Raw genomic sequence first — 19,844 nt, forward strand, 5'->3', positions numbered from 1 at the left:
TCCAATGCTTACCAAGAAGAGACATATTGTACTCCTGTAAATCTTTATACCCTAAGCCACCCTTTTCCTTTGCTGTGCTTAGCTTCTGCCACCTACACCAGTGAATATTTTTATTCCCATTTTCTTTCGTACCCCACCAGTACGAGTTCATCATCCTTTCCAACTCTTCACAAGTCGACTTGGGTAATAGAAACACACTCATGCAAAAAGTTGGAAGAGCTTGTGCAATTGACCGTAATAAAACACCCTTTCCAGCAGATGATAGGAACTTCATGCTCCATGAGTTGAATTTCTTTCTCATTCTGTCTTTAATAAAACCAAAGATGGATTTTTTAGACTTACCAATGAGGGAAGGTAAGCCTAGATACCGTCCGGTATCTAAAGCAGAATAGACTTGAAGTTTGTTACATATAGCATTTCGAATATCTCTTCCGACATTCGGACTAAAGAAGATTCCCGATTTGGAAAGGTTTATTGCTTTTCCAGATGCCTTCTCATATTCTTCCAATATTTCCACCATCTTCCGAGTCTCATTTAATTCAGCCCCGAAAAATAGAAAACTATCATCTGCGAATAATAAGTGTGATACTCTGGGTGCACCTCTACAGATCCGACAGCCTTTTATCTCCCCATTTGCTTCTGCTTTCTATATAAGCTGTGATAGAACCTCCACACACAGTATAAAAAGATAGGGAGATAACGGGACCCCTTGCCTCAATCCTCTCCCCGGCTTAATTGGATTGCTAAGAGATCCATTCACAGAGGCAGAATATGATACCGTGGTCACACAAAGCATCATCAGCTCAATCCAATCGTCCTGGAAACCCATCTGCTTCATAACTGCTTTGAGAAACCCCCAATCGACCCTGTCATATGCCTTACTGATGTCAATTTTGAGCGCAACTTCACCACTTCTACCTCTGTTTTTCCTTTTTATGTAATGAAGGGATTCAAATGCAATAATGACATTATCAACAAGAGACCTCCCTGGGATGAATGCTGACTGACTTTCAGAAATAACGTTTGGTAAGCATACCTTGAGTCTATTTGCCAGAACTTTTGCCATAATCTTATAAAGAACATTGCATAAAGCAATGGGCCTTAATTCAGTCATCAGCTTTGGATTTTCACACTTTGGAACAAGCACAATAATTGAATCATTTAGATTTGCAGGAAATTCCTTACGCTCAAGCCATCCCTTGCAAGCCTGGAAAATCTCTTGGCCTATGAAAGGCCAAAAATGCTGGAAAAAACCAGGATTCAAACCATCCGGCCCTGGTGATTTATTTGGTTTCATGGAGAAAATCGCAGCAGTAAATTCCTCAAATAAGAAAGGGGCAGTTAACACGTTGTTCATTTCCTCCGTGATCAGACGCGGGAGAGTATTCACTGTCTGATAATCAATATCTTCCGGTGGTTGAAACAGTTTAGTAAAGTAGCTTCTTACAATCTCCTCGATTTCAATTGTATCCTCTGTTTCGATCCCTTCATCGCTGATCAGTGAGGAAATATGATTTCTAACGTTCCGACACCTGACAGAAGCATGGAAAAAACTTGTGTTTCTGTCACCATCTTCCAACCAAAATTTCTTCGCACGTTGCTTCTAATATTTTTCTTCCATTTCGAGCCAATGATCTAAATTTCTTCGAACCGCTTCATATTTTTTTACTGACACACTGTTCGTTAGATCCCGCAACTTTCTCAACTGCTTCTCACACTTCTGAATTCTTCCTGTAAACCGTGCTTTGAGATTACGACCCCATATTGCCATAGCTTCTGAACAAGATGAAAGTTTAGTTAAAACCGAATCAGCCCCTCCAGTAGCCCACTGACCCCTTACTAAGTCGGTAAACCCCGCTTCGCAGAGCCATGCCTGTTCGAACCTAAAACGCTTATGCAAAACCGGATACTGTCTGCTTTCTAATTCAAGTAACAATGGTGTATGGTCCGAGTAACTAGACACAAGGATAGATAAACGCGCACTTGGAAAACGGACAAACCACCTAGCCGTCGCCAAGCCCCGGTCCAATCTTTCTCGAATCCAAGCTGATGTGCCTCTACTTCGCTCCCATGTGAAATAAGCGCCTTGCATCTGCACTTCGCTTAGGCCAGCACTCTCAATAGCATCCGCAAACTTTCTCATAAGATACTGGGGATACACGTTACCACCCTTCTTCTCCTCACTCCGAAGGATGCAATTAAAATCACCTATATACAAGGTAGGTAAAATGGACACAGATGCGGTCGAAGCTAAAAGAGCCCAAGAATCAGCATGTCTGTTCCTATCCGCGAAGCCATAGAAACCTATCAGTCTCCAACTGCCTCTCTCAGAATCTTTCACTTCCATCTCGATATGGTGGTCAGAATAACTCACCACATCCATATCCCAGTTAGACTTCCACAAAATCGCCAAACCTCCGCTTCTCCCAGAACAATCAACTGAAAACATATTCTGAAAGTTGAATTTCTTCCTCAAGTTATCTACTCTCTTCTTCTGAACTAACGTCTCCATCAAAAATACCACATTGGGATTATGAGCTCTAATCAGCCCATTCAGTGCCCGAACTGCCCGGGGGTTTCCCAAGCCCCGACAGTTCCAACTGAGGCAACTCATTGGATCCGGCGGGCCTGAACCTCAGGCCTCGCCGATTCAATATTCGATGAGAGCACTTGATCCTTTTGGAGAGAAGAAGTACTCTCATTTAAAAAGCCTGTCACCTGTTTTTCATTTTCTAGTTCTTTCTTAAAATCCTTCCCAATACTCAAAACATCATCCTCCTGCCCCTCTCTTCTTCTTTTCCGGTCATCTTGTAGTTGTAATTCCTCATCTTCGTCTCTACTATGTTCAATCTCCATGTCCTCCCTGTTTTGAGAATTTTGGATCACTGGTTGAATCTGTTTCCCTAATCTGATCAGCTTCACGTGTAGTGCTTCTGACCCCGTGCGTTTGAAAACAGTTCCCTGGAAATTTGGATTGTGAAAATTGCTTCCGTGACCACTAGTCAGCTCCACCCTTGCGACGTTGCTACTCGGTTCCCTTAGCCACTTTGAATTAGATTGGCCCCCTCCTCGCCGCATTGGTGCCTTAAGCCACTCCCCCCATTCACGTTTCAGATCAACCGCTGGCACACGAAAATTAATTTCACAGGTTCTTTCAGTATGTCCCATTAACCCGTAAAGATAGCAGAAATTTGTTAGGCGTTCGTACTTGAAAGTTAGATAAGACCACTCTGTTTCAGATCTCTTTATTTTCTTAACCCTTATCAACGGAATCTTTGTATCAATCCGAACTTTGATTCTCATGTATTGTCTGCGCATCCCCGTATTATTTGTGAAGTCGTATTCTAGGAAACTTCCAATCGAATTTCCTATTTGCTTTCCAATACTTTCAGCCATCATTCCCACTGGGAGCTCATAAACCTGAACCCAGAAATCAATCCAGTCTAGTCTTATCTCCTCTGATGCTTTTCCCATTTGCCATTCGTGAAGAACTAATAGATGGTTGTCAAAAGACCACGGCCCTCCGGACAACACCCGATCCCGATCAAATGTATGGAAAAATTCGAATACAAACAGATTATTACTCAGTTCAGATATTGCTATTCCTCTACCAGGTTGCCACAAATCAGCCAATCTTGATTTCATTGCAATCACATTGATTTGTCTAGCAGTAAGAAAACGCCCAATAAGAGACATACCTTTGTTTCTGTCATCCCCCGCTACAGTGCCGCCGGAGAAATCCAACGAGTCTCGTTGTTCCGTATCAAGCAGCGATAGCTGCAAAAGATCTTCCTCCATTCTTGAGGGTAAGTAAACGGCGCGCACAGCCACACACAATGAAAAAGGAGGCGAAAGATCTTGACGATTTGGTGGTGGTGCTTTGTTCACCGGAGGAAAATCGACTCCGGCGAGCAGAGGGTTAGGTAGAAAGCCAAGAACTCTAACAAGAAGAGGACAGAGACAAAAGTTCAATTTATTCTTTTTGTTTCTTAATTGTTATGTTATATTTAGAATTTTGTTCTTGGTTGAGAGATTGGGGCAGGATTGAGAAAATATTTAAAGTAGAAAAATTGTAATAAGATCATAGGACTGAGGTAGTAATAATAATGACTATTTTTCCCATTCCATTTGTAAAATTACAGTAAAACCTCTATATAGGAATACGTTTGGGACCGGACAATTTGTATAACAATTGGGAGGTTATTCTTATATTGAGTTTGGTACCCAAAAAAAAATCAACATTTAAAGTTTATAAATTTAACAACAATAAGAACTCTCTAATTTTTATTATTCAAAAAGTAATTATGCAATGTTGTTTGACACATTGATTTAGTTTTTATATACACAATGTACAATAGAATAGATTAATAAAACAAATTAATGTTTAGCATATCAAGTCTACGAGTTTTATTTCCAATACCTAAAGAATTGGAAGAGTTTTGAGTTTAGTTTCCAATATATAAAGAAAAGAGTTTTATGGGAAAATGGTAAGAATTTATAGTTAAAGTTGGAATTTGTGTGCCAACTCATATTTAATCTCAATAATTTTTAAATTTTTTAATAAATTTTGTTTAAATCCTTAATACATATATACATTATTTACATAATTATTCCTATATAGAGGTATAGTTTCTAAAGGTGGGACTTGGATTATGTATAACAATTAACATTTGGGAGGTTATTCTTATTTATAACCGGCCCAAATTGGGACCGAAATTTTTTATAACAAATTGGAGGTTATTCTTATATAGAGTATTCCTATATAGAGGTTTTACTGTATAATGAATTTATGTAAAATTAGACTACTAATAGTATCCGCGGTGTTCACATTGATCCTGAATGATCAAATAAATGAATTTGATCATTTACAATTAAATTCAGACTTGTTACATCTAAGACCTTATTTGATAACCTACTTAATCATTAATACTTTAAAAAAATCACTTAAATCAAAATATTAAGCACTTATTTAATTTAAGTGTTTTTTATAATGATTTTTTTTTATTTTTTTGGTAGGAAAAGGAAAGAAAGAAAAAAAAAAAAAGCAGCAAAAGCTAACCCGGGATTAGCCTGGGAAAGCTAACCCCAATACGATCATCAGAAAGCATAGAAAAGAGGAAGTCCGGGGGTGACGAGAAATTGGAGACACCTAACATCCTCACATGGCCTTCAGCAGCAAGGCGGTCAGCAACCATGTTCTGCTCCCTGTAGATATGACCGAAGTTGATGGTGTCGAAGGAAGGACCTAACCTTTTGATCCCTTTTACTAAATTTTGGCTGCTCAAATAAGGAGCTTTGTTCTCAGAGATAACCTTGATAGCTTCAAGGTTATCAGTTTCCACGACAAGATTCTTCACCCTCAGACTCTTGGCGAGATTAAGCCCAGTGAAGATTCCCCAGAGCTCAGCGGTAAAGGCGGAACCAACACCTAGGTTCTGAGCAAAGCCAGACACCCAAGTACCATCAACGTCTCTCAAGACCCCACCAGTCGCAATCCTCCCATCCAATAAACAGGACTCACTTAAAATAGTAAATTAAGTTAAAAATTATTTATTTTGATAAGTTAAAATATTTAACTTAACATTTTAAGTTAAATATTATCAACTAATTTTTTTTTATAACAGTTACATCATTTAATACTTTCGGCACTTATAATTCTCAACACTTAAAATTCAGTAATTATTTTTTCAGCATTTAATTTTAAGTTTTATCAAACAACACTCAAGTCTTTAGAATCTTAACCCTAGAATTTTAATAAGTCTAGATTATTAAATCTAAACCTTAGAATAGTAAGAATTTTCACTTTAGATTTTAAAAGTCTAGATCTAACAGTGAATAACTAAATTTATTTTGTTAAATAGAAGCACGTGAACGCTATTGTTAATATAATATTATAATTTAAGTGCTCCAAGCTTTATATAATAAGGGTAGAAGCTAATGAATATTTTTATGTTTATATATTCCACCTGATTCTTGAGGCATAAATAGGATGTAGAAAGGTATAAATTAGACTTTGAAATAACATAAAAGAAAAAAAAAAAGCCAGCAACTATTTATATAGTATATAAAAAGAAAATGAATATAAAAGCATGTAAGATGGATAATTTATTAATGAGGAGAGGAAAGGCTTCCAAAGATACGTCGTCGTTTTGTTCCTAGTTAGGTTGGTGCCACAAGCTGAGAGAAATGAGAGGAGGTTATCATGATTGTTGATGGTAAAATTGGAAAATGAGGAATAGAAAATAGAAGAGGGTAAGATAGGGATAAAGGGTATAAAAGGAAGCAAATGTTAAGGGCATAATTGGAAGAAATTGGAAAAATTATGAAATTGGTACTGTTCATATATATATATATAGATAAGGGTTAAGGTGCAAAAATACCCCTAACGTTTTGGATCATGAGTAATTTTACCCCTAACGTCTAAAATGGTGCAATTTTGCCCCTAACGTTTGTAGCCAAGAGCAATTGTACCCTTAACGTTGGTAATTTGAGTCAATTTCCGACACTATTACAAAACACAGATATTTTTGTTCATTATTTTGCACCAATTGCATATCAATTCATTCTAAGAAAATGATTTCATGTCTTTTGTAATTTAATAATAGAATTTGAGATTAATATTTATAAATTCGGTGAATTTTTTGAATTTTTTTGTCTAATTCGTACAAAAGATAGTATATTTTTTTATTTTTTTCCACATCCCAACATATGTTTATGATTTGTTATTGATAAAATGACGCACATGTGAAGTGTAGATGATAAGATTCATTACCGAGAAGACAGTTTGATGAATTATTTCTGAAATTGACCCAATTTATCAACGTTAGGGGTAAAATTGCTCTTGGCTACAAACGTTAGGGGTAAAATTGCACCATTTTAGACGTTAGGGCTAAAATTGCTCCTAACCCAAAACATTAGGGGTATTTTTACACCTTAACCCTATAGTATAGATAATTATGATATTCATGTATTGGACCCTTTAAATTTAGACCCAAGTCCAGCCCAAATTTAAATTACAGATATTTGTCCAAAAACTCAGACCTAGGCCCAGCCCAAAATTAAATTATAAAAAGGGTCAATTACATGAATATCATAATTAACTACAAAATTACAACTAAGTCATATCACCAAACTTAATTAGTTACTTAGGCCGAGCTTCATCGCAAAATTTGGACACATCTCTTTAATTCTATTTTTTTTAAAGGGGAAAACATAATTAGTTATAAAATTGAAACTAAATCATAGTAGAAAAATTAATTCTCAATACGTCATTATTTTCTATATATCACAAATACAATATAGTGTTATATTCTAATTTAAAAATTATAAACTCTTAGTTGATAACTTCTAAATCCTGAAAAATAACAATCCTTAAGAAAAATTACTTTTAGTTTATAAATTATAATCCTTAAAATATATTAAAAATAACAATTTATTTAATTTAATATAATTTAAATTATTATTTATCAATTATAATTATAAATCATTTTTTAAAATTGAATTTCTTTATAATTTTTTTTTAACATTGTAGTCTTGATGCGACTTTCTTATTTAATCAAGTTTTTAGATATACTACTATAGCAAATAGTTAAAATTCTCAATTAGGCATGTAATGGAGCCGAATCGAGCTTTGGCTTATTTATATTCGACTCGATATAAAATTAACGACCTCAAGCCAAGCTTTGAGCTCAAAATTCTGTACGAGCTCGATTGATCCAAGAATTATCTGTTCGTGAGCAAATCATTTATTTTGATCATGAGCTTTGCGAGCAGTTCGTTAATTATGTTTATGAAATTTGCTCGCAAACAACTTATTAGTTATGTTCATAAGCAAGCTAACAAAAAAAAAAAAACTAGTGAACAAATAAAGTTGCTCGCTAACAGTTTGCGAACGAGCTCACCTAATATGATATGTAATAATATCAAGTTGAGATGTTTAATACATAAAAAAAAAACATAATTATTCTAACTCGTCAATGATTTTAAGTTAGTCCCTCAATCACCCAAGAAATACTATTATTAAAAAAATCAAATCGAGCTTACTCATAAGCCTGTTCATGAACATTATAACCGAGTTTGTTCACGAATATAACTGAGCCTACTTGCCAGCTTTCAGGATGAGTTTCGTCATACTGAAACTCAGCTTGTTTATGAATTGAGTCTCAAAATTGTACTCAAGCACGACTCATTTTTAAATCGAACTAAATATGATCGAATTTTTATCAAGTTGAACATAGAGATGCTCACTTGGTCATTTACATATCTAAGTAGCTTCATAGATAGAGTTCAGATTTTGTGCAATTAGCTTAATTCAATTCAATAAATGACTTAATAAAAAATGTAGAGATACAATAACATACTATATAGAAATGATCCATTTGACACTATAAGACTGATACAATTATCATTTTTTATTTATTTATATATATAATCATATCAAACATATAAATAATATAATACGATTTTAACACGATAACTCAAAATTACCACTTCTATCAAAAAGTAACAATTGATTTCCGAAAACAAAATTGGGCGAAATGGGAGGCCCATTTACATTTTTAGACCCAGTAGCAACCAACTTACATACATAGACTGATTCATTTTGAAATATCCATAATACCCTTCATATATATAACAAACTATCCACTATACCTTCTATATCCTCTGCTCGCTCTCTCCATTCTCTACAGCTCTCTCCCTCTCTTATTTTCATTGAGATCCTTCATTTGAACACCTCAATCCACACCCAAGCCTTGTCATGTAAGTGTTATGTTAGTTTCACATATTTAAATCCCTTTTAACTTGTTGAGGTTGTGTTTTTGAAGTTAGAAATTCGTAAAATCTGTACTTTAAGTTTTTTTCGGGAGCACGCGTATTTCGCAGATTACGATTTTGCTTCGCGAAATCGTAACCTGCGAAGTATGGAAGGATATGTATACATTTGGGGATGACGCGAATTCGCACACTTCGCGGAATTCACATAATCCGCATATATTATGTATGTGCGAATTCTGCGAAGCGTATGGTATTTCATTCTTTGACACACTATTTTTTGGTTTCCTTGTTTATTATTGGTAGAAGCATGTCAGCCGACCATTTATTATGTGTGAATATGTGGAATGGCCGGTGGAAAACCATTAGAAAAGCCATGACATATGAGGGGGTGAAAAGAAATTGCTTCGGATGTCATTGGAAATCAGCTTGGAAATGCTTCAAGAGAGAGTATACACTTCTGCTCGTGTTGATCCAACATCATTTGACCTGCGTATGACTATGCAGATAACTTACGGTCCAAACAAAGTACTTGGGGTAGTAGTTCCGATTGTTGATTTAAGTGATGTTGAGTGTTTTTTAGATTATTGTCGGATGAATCCAAGCGATGTTATCCCACTACATGTTTATTTTGAATCACGAACAATCCAACCGCGAGCCATGAAGATAGAGAATGTTATTCATTCAAGTTGTGATGCCAATACCACAGCTGAATTGGAAACAACCCTTGAAGTAGACACAACCGTTGAACGCCGAACTCATCGGCTAGGAAAAGAAAAGATCACTGAGTTCAATATTCCATCCAATCCTGGTTTAGATGATATTAGCTCAAATCCGGTTTATCGTTCGGAGGAATAGATGTACGAAGATGACATTTGGGGTCATTTTGACACAGAGAAAACGGTAAATGATGGACAACCTACCCCTCCGAGACAATCGCATTGCGAAACTGTTCCCTAAAACAGTGTATTGGCAAAGGATGTAGAAATAATAAGGAAGAGGACTGATCCATTTCAATGGCTCCCTGAGATCCATGATGCACCTAAGTTTACTATTGAAGAATTAAAACCAAACTTGTTGTTGATCCAGCTATGCAAGGACTCCAAAAGCAATTCCACGACTATAGGCGGACCGCTCTGAAAGCTGAAAACAACCAGCACATCCCACTCTGTAAGCTTGTTACAAGAAAGCTTATTTAGGTTAAAATAAGCTTTTTACAAGAACTTCAACCGTTTTGATTTGAGCAAACTATTCGTAACGAGTTTTTGTAATTCTTGATACAAGCATTCTGTTAGTAGCAATTCACATATAAACTCGTTATAAACATGACATAAGATGGATCTAGATCTTTTTTTGACCAAAAAAAAAAGTTAGGTATGGTAACATCTCATGTTTTTACTTTAGCTTAACACATCAAAAGCTTTCTGAACTTATCCAAAAACTTGATTGGCCTCTAAATTTACATGGTCTATCTTTAGTCCTCTTAACTTGCTTAAAATAACATATTGGTCAGTTGAATTTGTTTAAAGTAACCTTTTAATCCTTTAAACTTGTTTAGAGTAACCAATTTGCCTTTTGAACTTGCTTAAACTGATATACATTACAATTTGTCTAAATCTTTAAAAAAAAATGCAAAACTTCAAAACTAAAAGATTAATTCGTGATTCTAAGTTTCAAAAACAAATTAATTTTTTGTTTTGTACATTTTTATGGCGTTTTTGTATATTTAAAGCATCTCCAATGCAAGGTGCTTGGAATGGTGCTTGATGACATGGAAGGTGCTTGAAAGAGTGTCTTGCATTGGAGTAACAAATGTTGTTTAAATGATTATGACAATGTTGTCAATTTTTGACACCTCTTTACACCCTTACTTTTTCTTTTTGTAATATAAAAAAGTGATTTAGTTGTCTACTGTTGGTGAAATATTATGACAATATTTATTATTAAAATAAATTATATATAAAATAATGATTTGTGATATCATAGTGACAACTTTTAAAGTTGCTTAGTATTAGAGCATCTCCAATATAGGTTGCTTAAAAGAGTGCCAAAACTTAACACATTATACTAAAATATAATATTTTATTAATTTAATAATCCACATCACTCTTGACAACTTTTAATTAAAATGCCCCAATAGTAAGCAACTTTAAAAGTTGCTACAATGACCCTGCAAATCATTACTTAATATATAATTTATTTAATTATAAATATTGTTAATCAATAGTGAAATGAGAGAGAGAGTCATCAAAAAGGTGCACCGATAGTATTCAAGTAAATCATTTTTTATATTAAAAAAAGTTTGGCAAAAGGTTGCCAAAAATCGACAACATTTTTGCAAATTTCTTGGCATCCACCATCATTCCAATAGTAGACACATTTTAAAAGTTGTCAAACTCAATGCCACATCAATTGATACTCTTTTGGGCACCCTCTATTGGAGATGTTTTTAATCCTTTTTTTTTAAGTTACCCAATGTGATTTGGATAAGAGATAAAATAAAATAATATATTTTAAAATAATGTGTTAAAGTTTGACAACTTTGAAGATTGCTTGCATTGGAGATATTTTTAGGCAATGTATCAGACTCGGACCGGACCGATCAGTCCGATTGGTCGAACCGGGAACCGGTGAAGAAGCCGGTCCGAGCCTGTCCGTTTGTTGATCATTCAACAAATCGCAGAGACTCAGGATTGGACCAGGATCCGGCGGTCCGGCCGGGAACCGGTGTGACCCCAAGTCTCTAACAAATAGGCGGGGTGGGAAATTTTTTGAGGCAAAAAATTTGGGCAGGATCAATACAAGGCGTGCTGTAGATAAATTATTTGGGCAGAGATTGAATACAAGGCGGGCTGTTAGAAAAAATTTGAAATTAAAAAAATGGATTAATAAGTTAAGGGACCTTGTTTCGGTGTGGCATTCGCGTCGCCCATATTGTGTGTGCGCGTCTCTAACCCGATGGTTAATCGATTGCACCTCTATAGGTGAAAGAGTTTTTTCCCTAGTAATTGGTTAAAGACTTGTAAACCATTTACTTATAAACTAGTTAAGTTTCTCATTTCTTTTCATGTGAGATGTGAATGCTTAATTTCCATTTATCTTCTTTCAAACCATTTCAAGTCGTTAACTTTGAGCATCAATTTCTCATTCATCAGTTGTCCGTTTTGAGTTTATAATATATTTTTAAAAAGATTTTATGGTATAGAATACGTTATAATATATTTTTAAAAAGATTTCATGACATAAAATACGTTGATATATTCAATTTATTCTGAACTTTATTTATTCGTTATATATTTAAGATTCAAATTAACAAAAAAAAAATAACAAACCAAAAATTGTTTATAATTTATTTTGAATATATATAATGTATAAAAATAATTTTAAATTAATTATATATATTTAATATATAAATATTATTTATTTATTTATTATATCATCCGGTTCGAACAATCCGAACCATCCGATCCGACCAAATAACCCGTAACCCAATTACTAATCCGGTTTGATGTCCAATTCGATTTTAATAACATTGCTTTTAGAAACTTAATTTTTTTTTTTTTTTTGGTAGAAAAGGAAAAGAAAAATGAATAACAACAAACTACCCAGGAATTAGCCTAGGGAAGCTAACCCCAATCCTATCTTCTAAGAGAAGATGAGAGATGAAACTAGGGGAAACAGGAAGGGTAGTAACACCTAACGTCCCTTCATGGCCCGCCGCCGCCAAGCGATCAGCAACACGATTCTGCTCTCTAAAAATGTGTCTGAACTCTACGAACTCAAAGGAGGAGCAAAGCCTTATAATAGCTTTGATGAGGTTGCGACTGTTAAGACCCATAGAATGATTCTCAGAAATCATTTTGATTGCTTCCAAATTATCAGACTCCACAGAGAGCCTCTTAACACCCAGCCTTTTAGCAAGATTGATTCCAGTAAGAATAGCCCAGAGCTCCGCAGAAAAAGAAGAACCCAGCTTTTAGAAACTTAATAACGATACTTTAAATAAGTTTAGAAAATTAATCAAATACAATTTAAGCTCAAATGACCAATTAAACTTTAAACAACTAATGTATTAAGCCTTTTACTTTTAATCCGTATAAAAAGATTTATCTAACTTGTCATTCACATATTCTTTCCGTGACTATTATTATGAAATGTGATAAAAAAAATGGTTATAAAAGAAATCAAATTAAAAAATGGATGAATTTAATGTTGCAAAAATGAAATTTTTATAACATTTGTTTGTATATGAGAGGTCAACATAAATAAAATAAGAATACAAAATAGTAGGTTAGTAAACATATATAATACAACTATATAAACATTATTTATGCTTCCCTAAACTTTTATTTACCAAGAATATAAACATTATTTATTGCTACATATTAATGAAAAATCATAAAAATGAAAATAAATATTTATTTGACAAAAAACACTCATCCAGTTTTTCATCAGCAGCAAAAGAATACTCACTTTTCTCTACAACGGTGAATTAAATCTGAAGCAAATAATGTCTTTAATAGTATGGAATTGTTGGAGGAGGAGGCGATGCATATGATACTCCTATAATTGGTGGGAGTGGACTGTTATCTACGGGTGGTGGCGGCGGAGACGGAGATGGTGGTGGTGGTGGGGAAGAGTACGAGTACTCAGCCGGTGGTGGAGGAGGGGGACTGTGGTGATTATTATGTGATGGTGGTGGATAATGCCATTGTTGTTTTGGAGGCGGCGGTTCTGGAATCGTGCATCCACTTGGTGGCGGAGGTGTCATCGCTGGAGGTGGTGGTGGCGACGGAGGTGGAGGGGAGTAGTACTCAATCGGAGGTGGAGGGGAGTAGTACTCAATCGGAGGTGGAGGGGAGTGGTACTCAATCGGTGGAGGTGGCGGAGGGGAGTGATACTCAATTGGTGGAGGTGAGTGGTACTCAATCGGTGGCGGTGGAGGTGGTGATGAAGGTGGAGGTGGAGGTGGCGATGAGGGTGGTGGTGGCGGTGGTGGTGGAGGAGGTGGGGATAAAAGTGGCGGTGGAGGTGGTGGTGGTGGAGGTGGGGATGAAAGTGGTGGTGGAGGTGGAGGAGGTGGTGGTGGAGGTGGAGGAGGTGGTGGTGGTGGTGGTGGTGGTGGCGGTGGAGGTGGTGGTGGTGGTGGTGGAGGAGGTGGGGATAAAAGTGGCGGTGGAGGTGGTGGTGGTGGAGGTGGGGATGAAAGTTGTGGTGGTGGAGGAGGTGGTGGGGGTGGTGGAGGTGGTGGTGGAGGAGGTGGTGGGGGTGGGGGAGGTGGCGATGATAGTGGAGGCGGTGGTGGCGGTGGTGGAGGGTGTGATCTAGTAGTCGGTGAAGTCTTGGAAGTCGGTGGTGGTGGAGATAATGAAGAACCACCACCTCCTCCGCCGCCGCCACAGGACCTCCCACCACTTCTAATCTTGCTACAATCAACAGGACGTGCAGCTGAAGAAGAACATTCTTCAACAGATCTCTGATCAGACCTTCCCGGAATACAATTCTTAGTACCATTAGAAACAGCAACAGCAGCACAGCTCGGAGCCTCACCGGAGAAATAATTGAAAGAATAAGTAAAATTCTGCAAACTCGGCAACTGACAAATACTCGCCGGAATAACACCGGTAAATCCATTATGTGCAACATTAAGTTGCTCAAGTTTCTTCATACTTCCAATAGAAGACGGCAAAAACCCTCGAAGATTATTAAAACTCACATCAAAAACAGTTAATTCCTTCAACTTTCCAATCTCAGAAGACAAACAACCACTCAAATTACCATTCATCAGAATAATTTCATTCAACGTTTTCCCCATTTTCCCTATACTCCCCGGAAAACAACCTCCGAGATTATTATTCGCAAGAACAAGCACAGAAACCGGAGAGTTCCCGAGATTCTCCGGAATACCAAATCGAAACCTGTTATCATTCAAAAACAACGCATCAAGCTGTTTATCAAAGATTTTCGAAGGTACAGAGCCTTCAAACTCATTGAATCTAAGATCCAAATATTTCAACGACGGTAGATACAGAACAACTCTCGGAAAACCACCGACGAACCGATTATTACTCAAATCAAGCTCATGAAGCAGCTTTAGCTTCCGAAAACTGTTCGGAACAATGCCGCAAAAGCGATTCGAGTTGATATGGAACAGAGCTAGATCTGTTAAAAGACCGAGTTCCGATGGAAGAAAACCGGCAATATCAGCATGATTAAGATCAATTCCTGCGACAACTCTTAGCTTAGAATTACTAGGAGAAGGAGCACAGAAAACTCCAGTGTAAGAACAAACCTTAGCGCCATTCCAGTCTGCTGTGATGTTAAAAGGATCAGAAAAAATAGCTTGTTTCCATGATTGTAGAGCAATGTAAGCTTGACGAAGACGCGGATTTTCGAATTTGAGAGTTGGATCTACCTGAATAGCAGCAGAGATCTGAAGAAAAATGAAGAAGAAGAAGGAAGAAGAAGAAGACATTGAGAAATGGAAAGAGAGAGAGAGAGAGAGTCACATGAAGAAAATAATAGTCATATCGGAATACTGAATTGTGTCTCCAATGTTTGTTTTATATTTATATTTATTTTTGTTTTTTCTTATTTTTTATTTTTTATTAGTTAATTAATTATTTGAATTTTGGAGTGATGTAATGTAAGGTTGGTATTGATTGATTAGGTTAATTGATGGATGACACTTAACAATTAGTTGTCAACTTTTTTGTTCCTTGAAAACCTTATTTTATAAAGAATTTTGGGATAAGGTTGTAAAATACCCGGTTCGAGGCAATTTTATTAGTAACGTTTATAATTGTGTAATTTTATTTTTAATATTGACGGTCAAGAACAAATTTACTCATAATATTATCAAGTTGTATTAATTTGTAAAATAATTTATCAAACTATTTTTTTAGATCAAGAATTTTGTTGTCTATACTTCACATGTAAGTCATTTTATCACTCATTAAGAGCATCTCCAACAGTCTCTTAGAGCATCTCTAAGAGACTCTTAGTAAGATCTCTAAAAATAATATAAATAATTGACTCTTAGTAATTTAAGAGTGGTTAAGATATATAATCTCCAACAATGCTCTTTATATTCACTCCTTATTTATTAGTTTATTATTAAGATTATTATTTATTGTTACATTACCAATAGTGTGAGGAGAGAGACTCATCAATAATAAATTATTAATAAAAAATGAAGTTTGGAGGCACTAAGAGGTGGAGAGAGGCTCTCTATTAATAGAGAGGATGGAGAGGCTCTTAGTGATTTGAGGAGCCACTAAGAGACTGTTGGAGATGAATTTTCATTCTCCCTCCTCAAATTTTAACTTAAGAGCCAATCTCTTCACCTCTTAAATTGGCTCTTAAGTTAAAATTTGAGGAGGGAGAATGAAAATTCAATTTCCAACAGTTTCTTAGTGGCTCCTCAAATCACTAAAAGTCTCTCCATCCTCTCTATTAATAAAGAGTCTCTCTTCACCTCTTAGTGCCTCCTAACTTCATTTTTTATTAATAATTTATTATTGATGTGTCTCTCTCCTCACACTATTGGTAATGTAACAATAAAGAATAATCTTAATAATAAACTAATAAATAAGGAGTGAATATAAAGAGCATTGTTGGAGATTATATATCTTAACCACTCTTAAATTACTAAGAGTCAATTATTTATATTATTTTTAGAGAGCTCATAAAGAGTCTCTCTTCACCTCATTAAGAGTCTCTTGGAGATGCTCTAATAACACATTATTATGAATGATATGTCACGTTCCGTTATTGAGACTTAAATTAGTACTCTTTTTAAACGTTAAGTCTATATTAGTGATATTTTGTATGTTGAGCCTAAATTGATATTTTCTTAAAAACCGTATGCCTATCTTGGTACATTATCTCTTTATTTAACAAAAAAAAAGATAAGGTGTAAAAATACTCTTGATATTTACGGCTAGAAGTAATTTTACCACTAACGTTTAAAATAGTGCAATTTACTCCTGATGTTGGCAATGAAGAGCAAATTTACCCCTAACATTAAGTTGTGTCAATTTGAAAAATAATTCGTCAAACTGTTTTTTTGGTTATGAATCTTATGATCTACCCTTCACATGTGAGTCATTTTATCACTCGTTAGTAACACGTTACTGTGAATGATGTGCCACGTTCCGTTATTGAGACATAAATTAATACTTTTTTAAACGTTAAAACTATATTGGTGATATTTTGTACGTGAAGTGTAAATTGATATTTCCTAAAAAACCGTAGGCCTATCTTAGTACATCATCTCTTTATTTTATAAAAAAAATAGGATAAGGTGTAAAAATACTCCTAATGTTTACGGTCAGAAGCAACTTTACCACTAACTTTTAAAATGGTGCAATTTTACTCTTAATATTGGCAGTGAAGAGCAACTTTACCTCTAATATTGTCAAGTTACGCCAATATGAGAAATAATTCATCAAACTGTTTTTTGTCATGAATCTTATGATCTACTCTTCACATGCGAGTCATTTTATCACTCACTAGTAACACGTCATTATGAATGATGTGTCACGTTCCATTATTGAAACTTAAATTAGTACTCTTTTTTAAATGTTAAGCCCGTATTGGTGATATTTTATACGTGGAGCCTAAATTGATACTTTTTCAAAAATCTTAGATCTATTTTGATACGTTATCTCTTTATTTTACAAAAAAAAAATATAGGATAAGTTGCAAAAAATACTTATGGTGAGCAAAATTACCCCTAATATTGTCAATTTGCATCAATTTGAGAAATAATTGATCAAACTGTCTTCTCGGTCATGAATCTTATCATCTACGCTTTACATGTGAGTCATTTTATCTCTTGTTAGTAACACGTCATGACCATATGATTGGACGTTAAACATATTATCTTTTGTATGAGTTTGAAAAAAATTAAAATATTTCATCGAATTTATAAATATTAATTTTCAATTTATATAAAATATGAAATCTTTTTTTTAAAACAAATTGATCCGCAATTTGTGCTAAATAAAGAATAAAATATTTGCGTTTTATAATAATGTGTGAAATTGGAATTCTTATATTAAGCATATGGTATTCCATGTCACTTGGATGATCCGTAATTCACATTTGAACACGTTTATTGTTATTTCATTTAATAATTAAAATAGTAGGGGCTCTTATAATAATTGTGGATTAATGTTACACGTGGTAAAATATGTATGGAATGTCCTCCGTTTGACATAGAGAACCATGTATTTCTATTAATTTCTCATAAAAATTGACCGAACTTGCCAATGTTGTGAGTAAAGTTACTATTGGTTACCAACATTAAGGGTAAAGTTGCATCATTTTAAACGTTATGGATAAAATTAATCATGGATCTAAATATTAGTGGTATTTTTCACCTTATCCTAAGAAATTTACAAAACTAGGTGTTTGGAGAGGAACATTTATATTTCTAGTTCTATTTCAACACATGCTACCAGCTAGATATTTTTCCGTATATCTAAAATACACTTAGATACTTCAATTTATTATCCAGAACTCAATGCAAGCTTTCAAAACATGACAAGTTCCATTGATTTTCACCTTATTAACATGACAAGTTCCATTGATTTTCAAAGCATTTCTTTTCATTGATATTGACTCTAATACCTATAAAGACACACAAACATACTATAATTTTAAATTGAGCTCGAAAAAACTGTTACCTATGGAGAAAAGTCAAAACATGACGAGTTCCATTGATTTCCAATTTCTTTCTATTGATATTGATTCTAACACCTCTAAAGACACGAACATACTATAAGTTTAAATTGAGCTCGAAAAAGCTGTTACCTATGGAGAAAGTTGATGATATGGTAAATAGTATCAAATGGGCCTCCGTAAAACCCATAACTTATCCTTTGGACCGGCCTATCTAGGGTCCCCAAAAGGGTTCAGTTGTGAAATAAGGTTTCAGACTTTATAAACATGCTAAGCTCAATTAAGGATGTAATTTAGGTTCTGGACTAATATGAGGCAGATACGTGTACATGAGTTGAAGCCCGAATTACTATAAATAGAGGCTTAATATAAGGAGAAAGGTACACATTATTCTATATACTAAAATTAGTAGTTTCCACCTTTAGTCCTTTATTCACATATTGGCTTAAGCTTCGGAGAGGGTTCATCGGTCACCGGCTCCCTATCTGACAATGTTCTATTTTACAGGTCTCTAAGACGTGGTGATTCGACATTACGACATCAGTCGAAAATGTACTTTTATATGTCTATTTATATGTTTTAATTTCTAATTTTAAAAAAATACATCATAATCTTATAATTTTTGTTTTTAATTTTTTACGGCTCGTCATGCACTCTTTAAGTATGTCATCTCTCAATTAAAGCTTTTTACGTACGTTAGGACTCGGAACAAGCAAGTTCTTGTATCTGGTTGTTACAGAATAAGCAAGTTTAGGAGGGGTTAGTGAGATACTTATAAAGTTGAGAGAGCTAATCTACTTTTATGGACAAGTTCAGGGAGTTCGTGATACGAAATAATCAAGTTCAATGAGTTGGTGAGACACTTGCAATGTTTAAGAAATCAATCTACTTTTATGGACAAGCCCATAAAACTGGTGATTAAATGTTCTGGTGAAAGGGATGGTGGAAAAAATACTCCTAACGTTTATAGACAGAAACAATTTTACCCTTATTGTTGGCAAGTTGGATCAATTTCATACATTATTATAAAACATAAATATTTCCCTACAAAAAAAAAACATAAATATTTTTTTATTATTTTGCACCAATTACACGTAAGTTGATTCTAAAAAAATATTTCATCTTTTTTATGATTTAATAATAGAAATAAATATTAATATTTTTAAATTCGGTGAAATGTTGGAATTTTTTTTATCCAACTCCTACAAAATACAATATATTTAGAAAAAAATTTTAAAAAAATTCACGTTTAATGATATGTTATTAATGAGTGATAAAATGACGAACATGTGAAGTGTAGATGATAAGTTTTATCACCGAGAAGACAAATTTGATGAATAATTTCTCCAATTGACTCACTTGTCAATATTAGAGATAAAATTGCT

The 19,844-nt window shown here is 34.7% G+C and overlaps 1 protein-coding gene across 1 annotated transcript; it reads right to left on the reverse strand.

Moving 5' to 3' along the window:
* Positions 1 to 13,090: 13,090 nt before the first annotated feature.
* LOC136235390 (leucine-rich repeat extensin-like protein 3) lies at positions 13,091 to 15,309 on the reverse strand. Its single transcript, XM_066025038.1, has one exon. The coding sequence runs from the start codon at positions 15,245 to 15,247 to the stop codon at positions 13,289 to 13,291; it is 1,959 nt and encodes a 652-aa protein (XP_065881110.1). The 5' UTR covers positions 15,248 to 15,309; the 3' UTR covers positions 13,091 to 13,288.
* Positions 15,310 to 19,844: the final 4,535 nt, after the last annotated feature.

This window comes from Euphorbia lathyris, chromosome 7 (assembly GCF_963576675.1).
Source record: "Euphorbia lathyris chromosome 7, ddEupLath1.1, whole genome shotgun sequence".
NCBI lineage: Eukaryota > Viridiplantae > Streptophyta > Magnoliopsida > Malpighiales > Euphorbiaceae > Euphorbia > Euphorbia lathyris.

Coding starts and splice junctions, on each gene's coding strand:
- LOC136235390 (XM_066025038.1), bottom strand. CDS start 15,247: ATGTCTTCTTCTTCTTCCTTCTTCTTCTTCATTTTTCTTCAGATCTCT.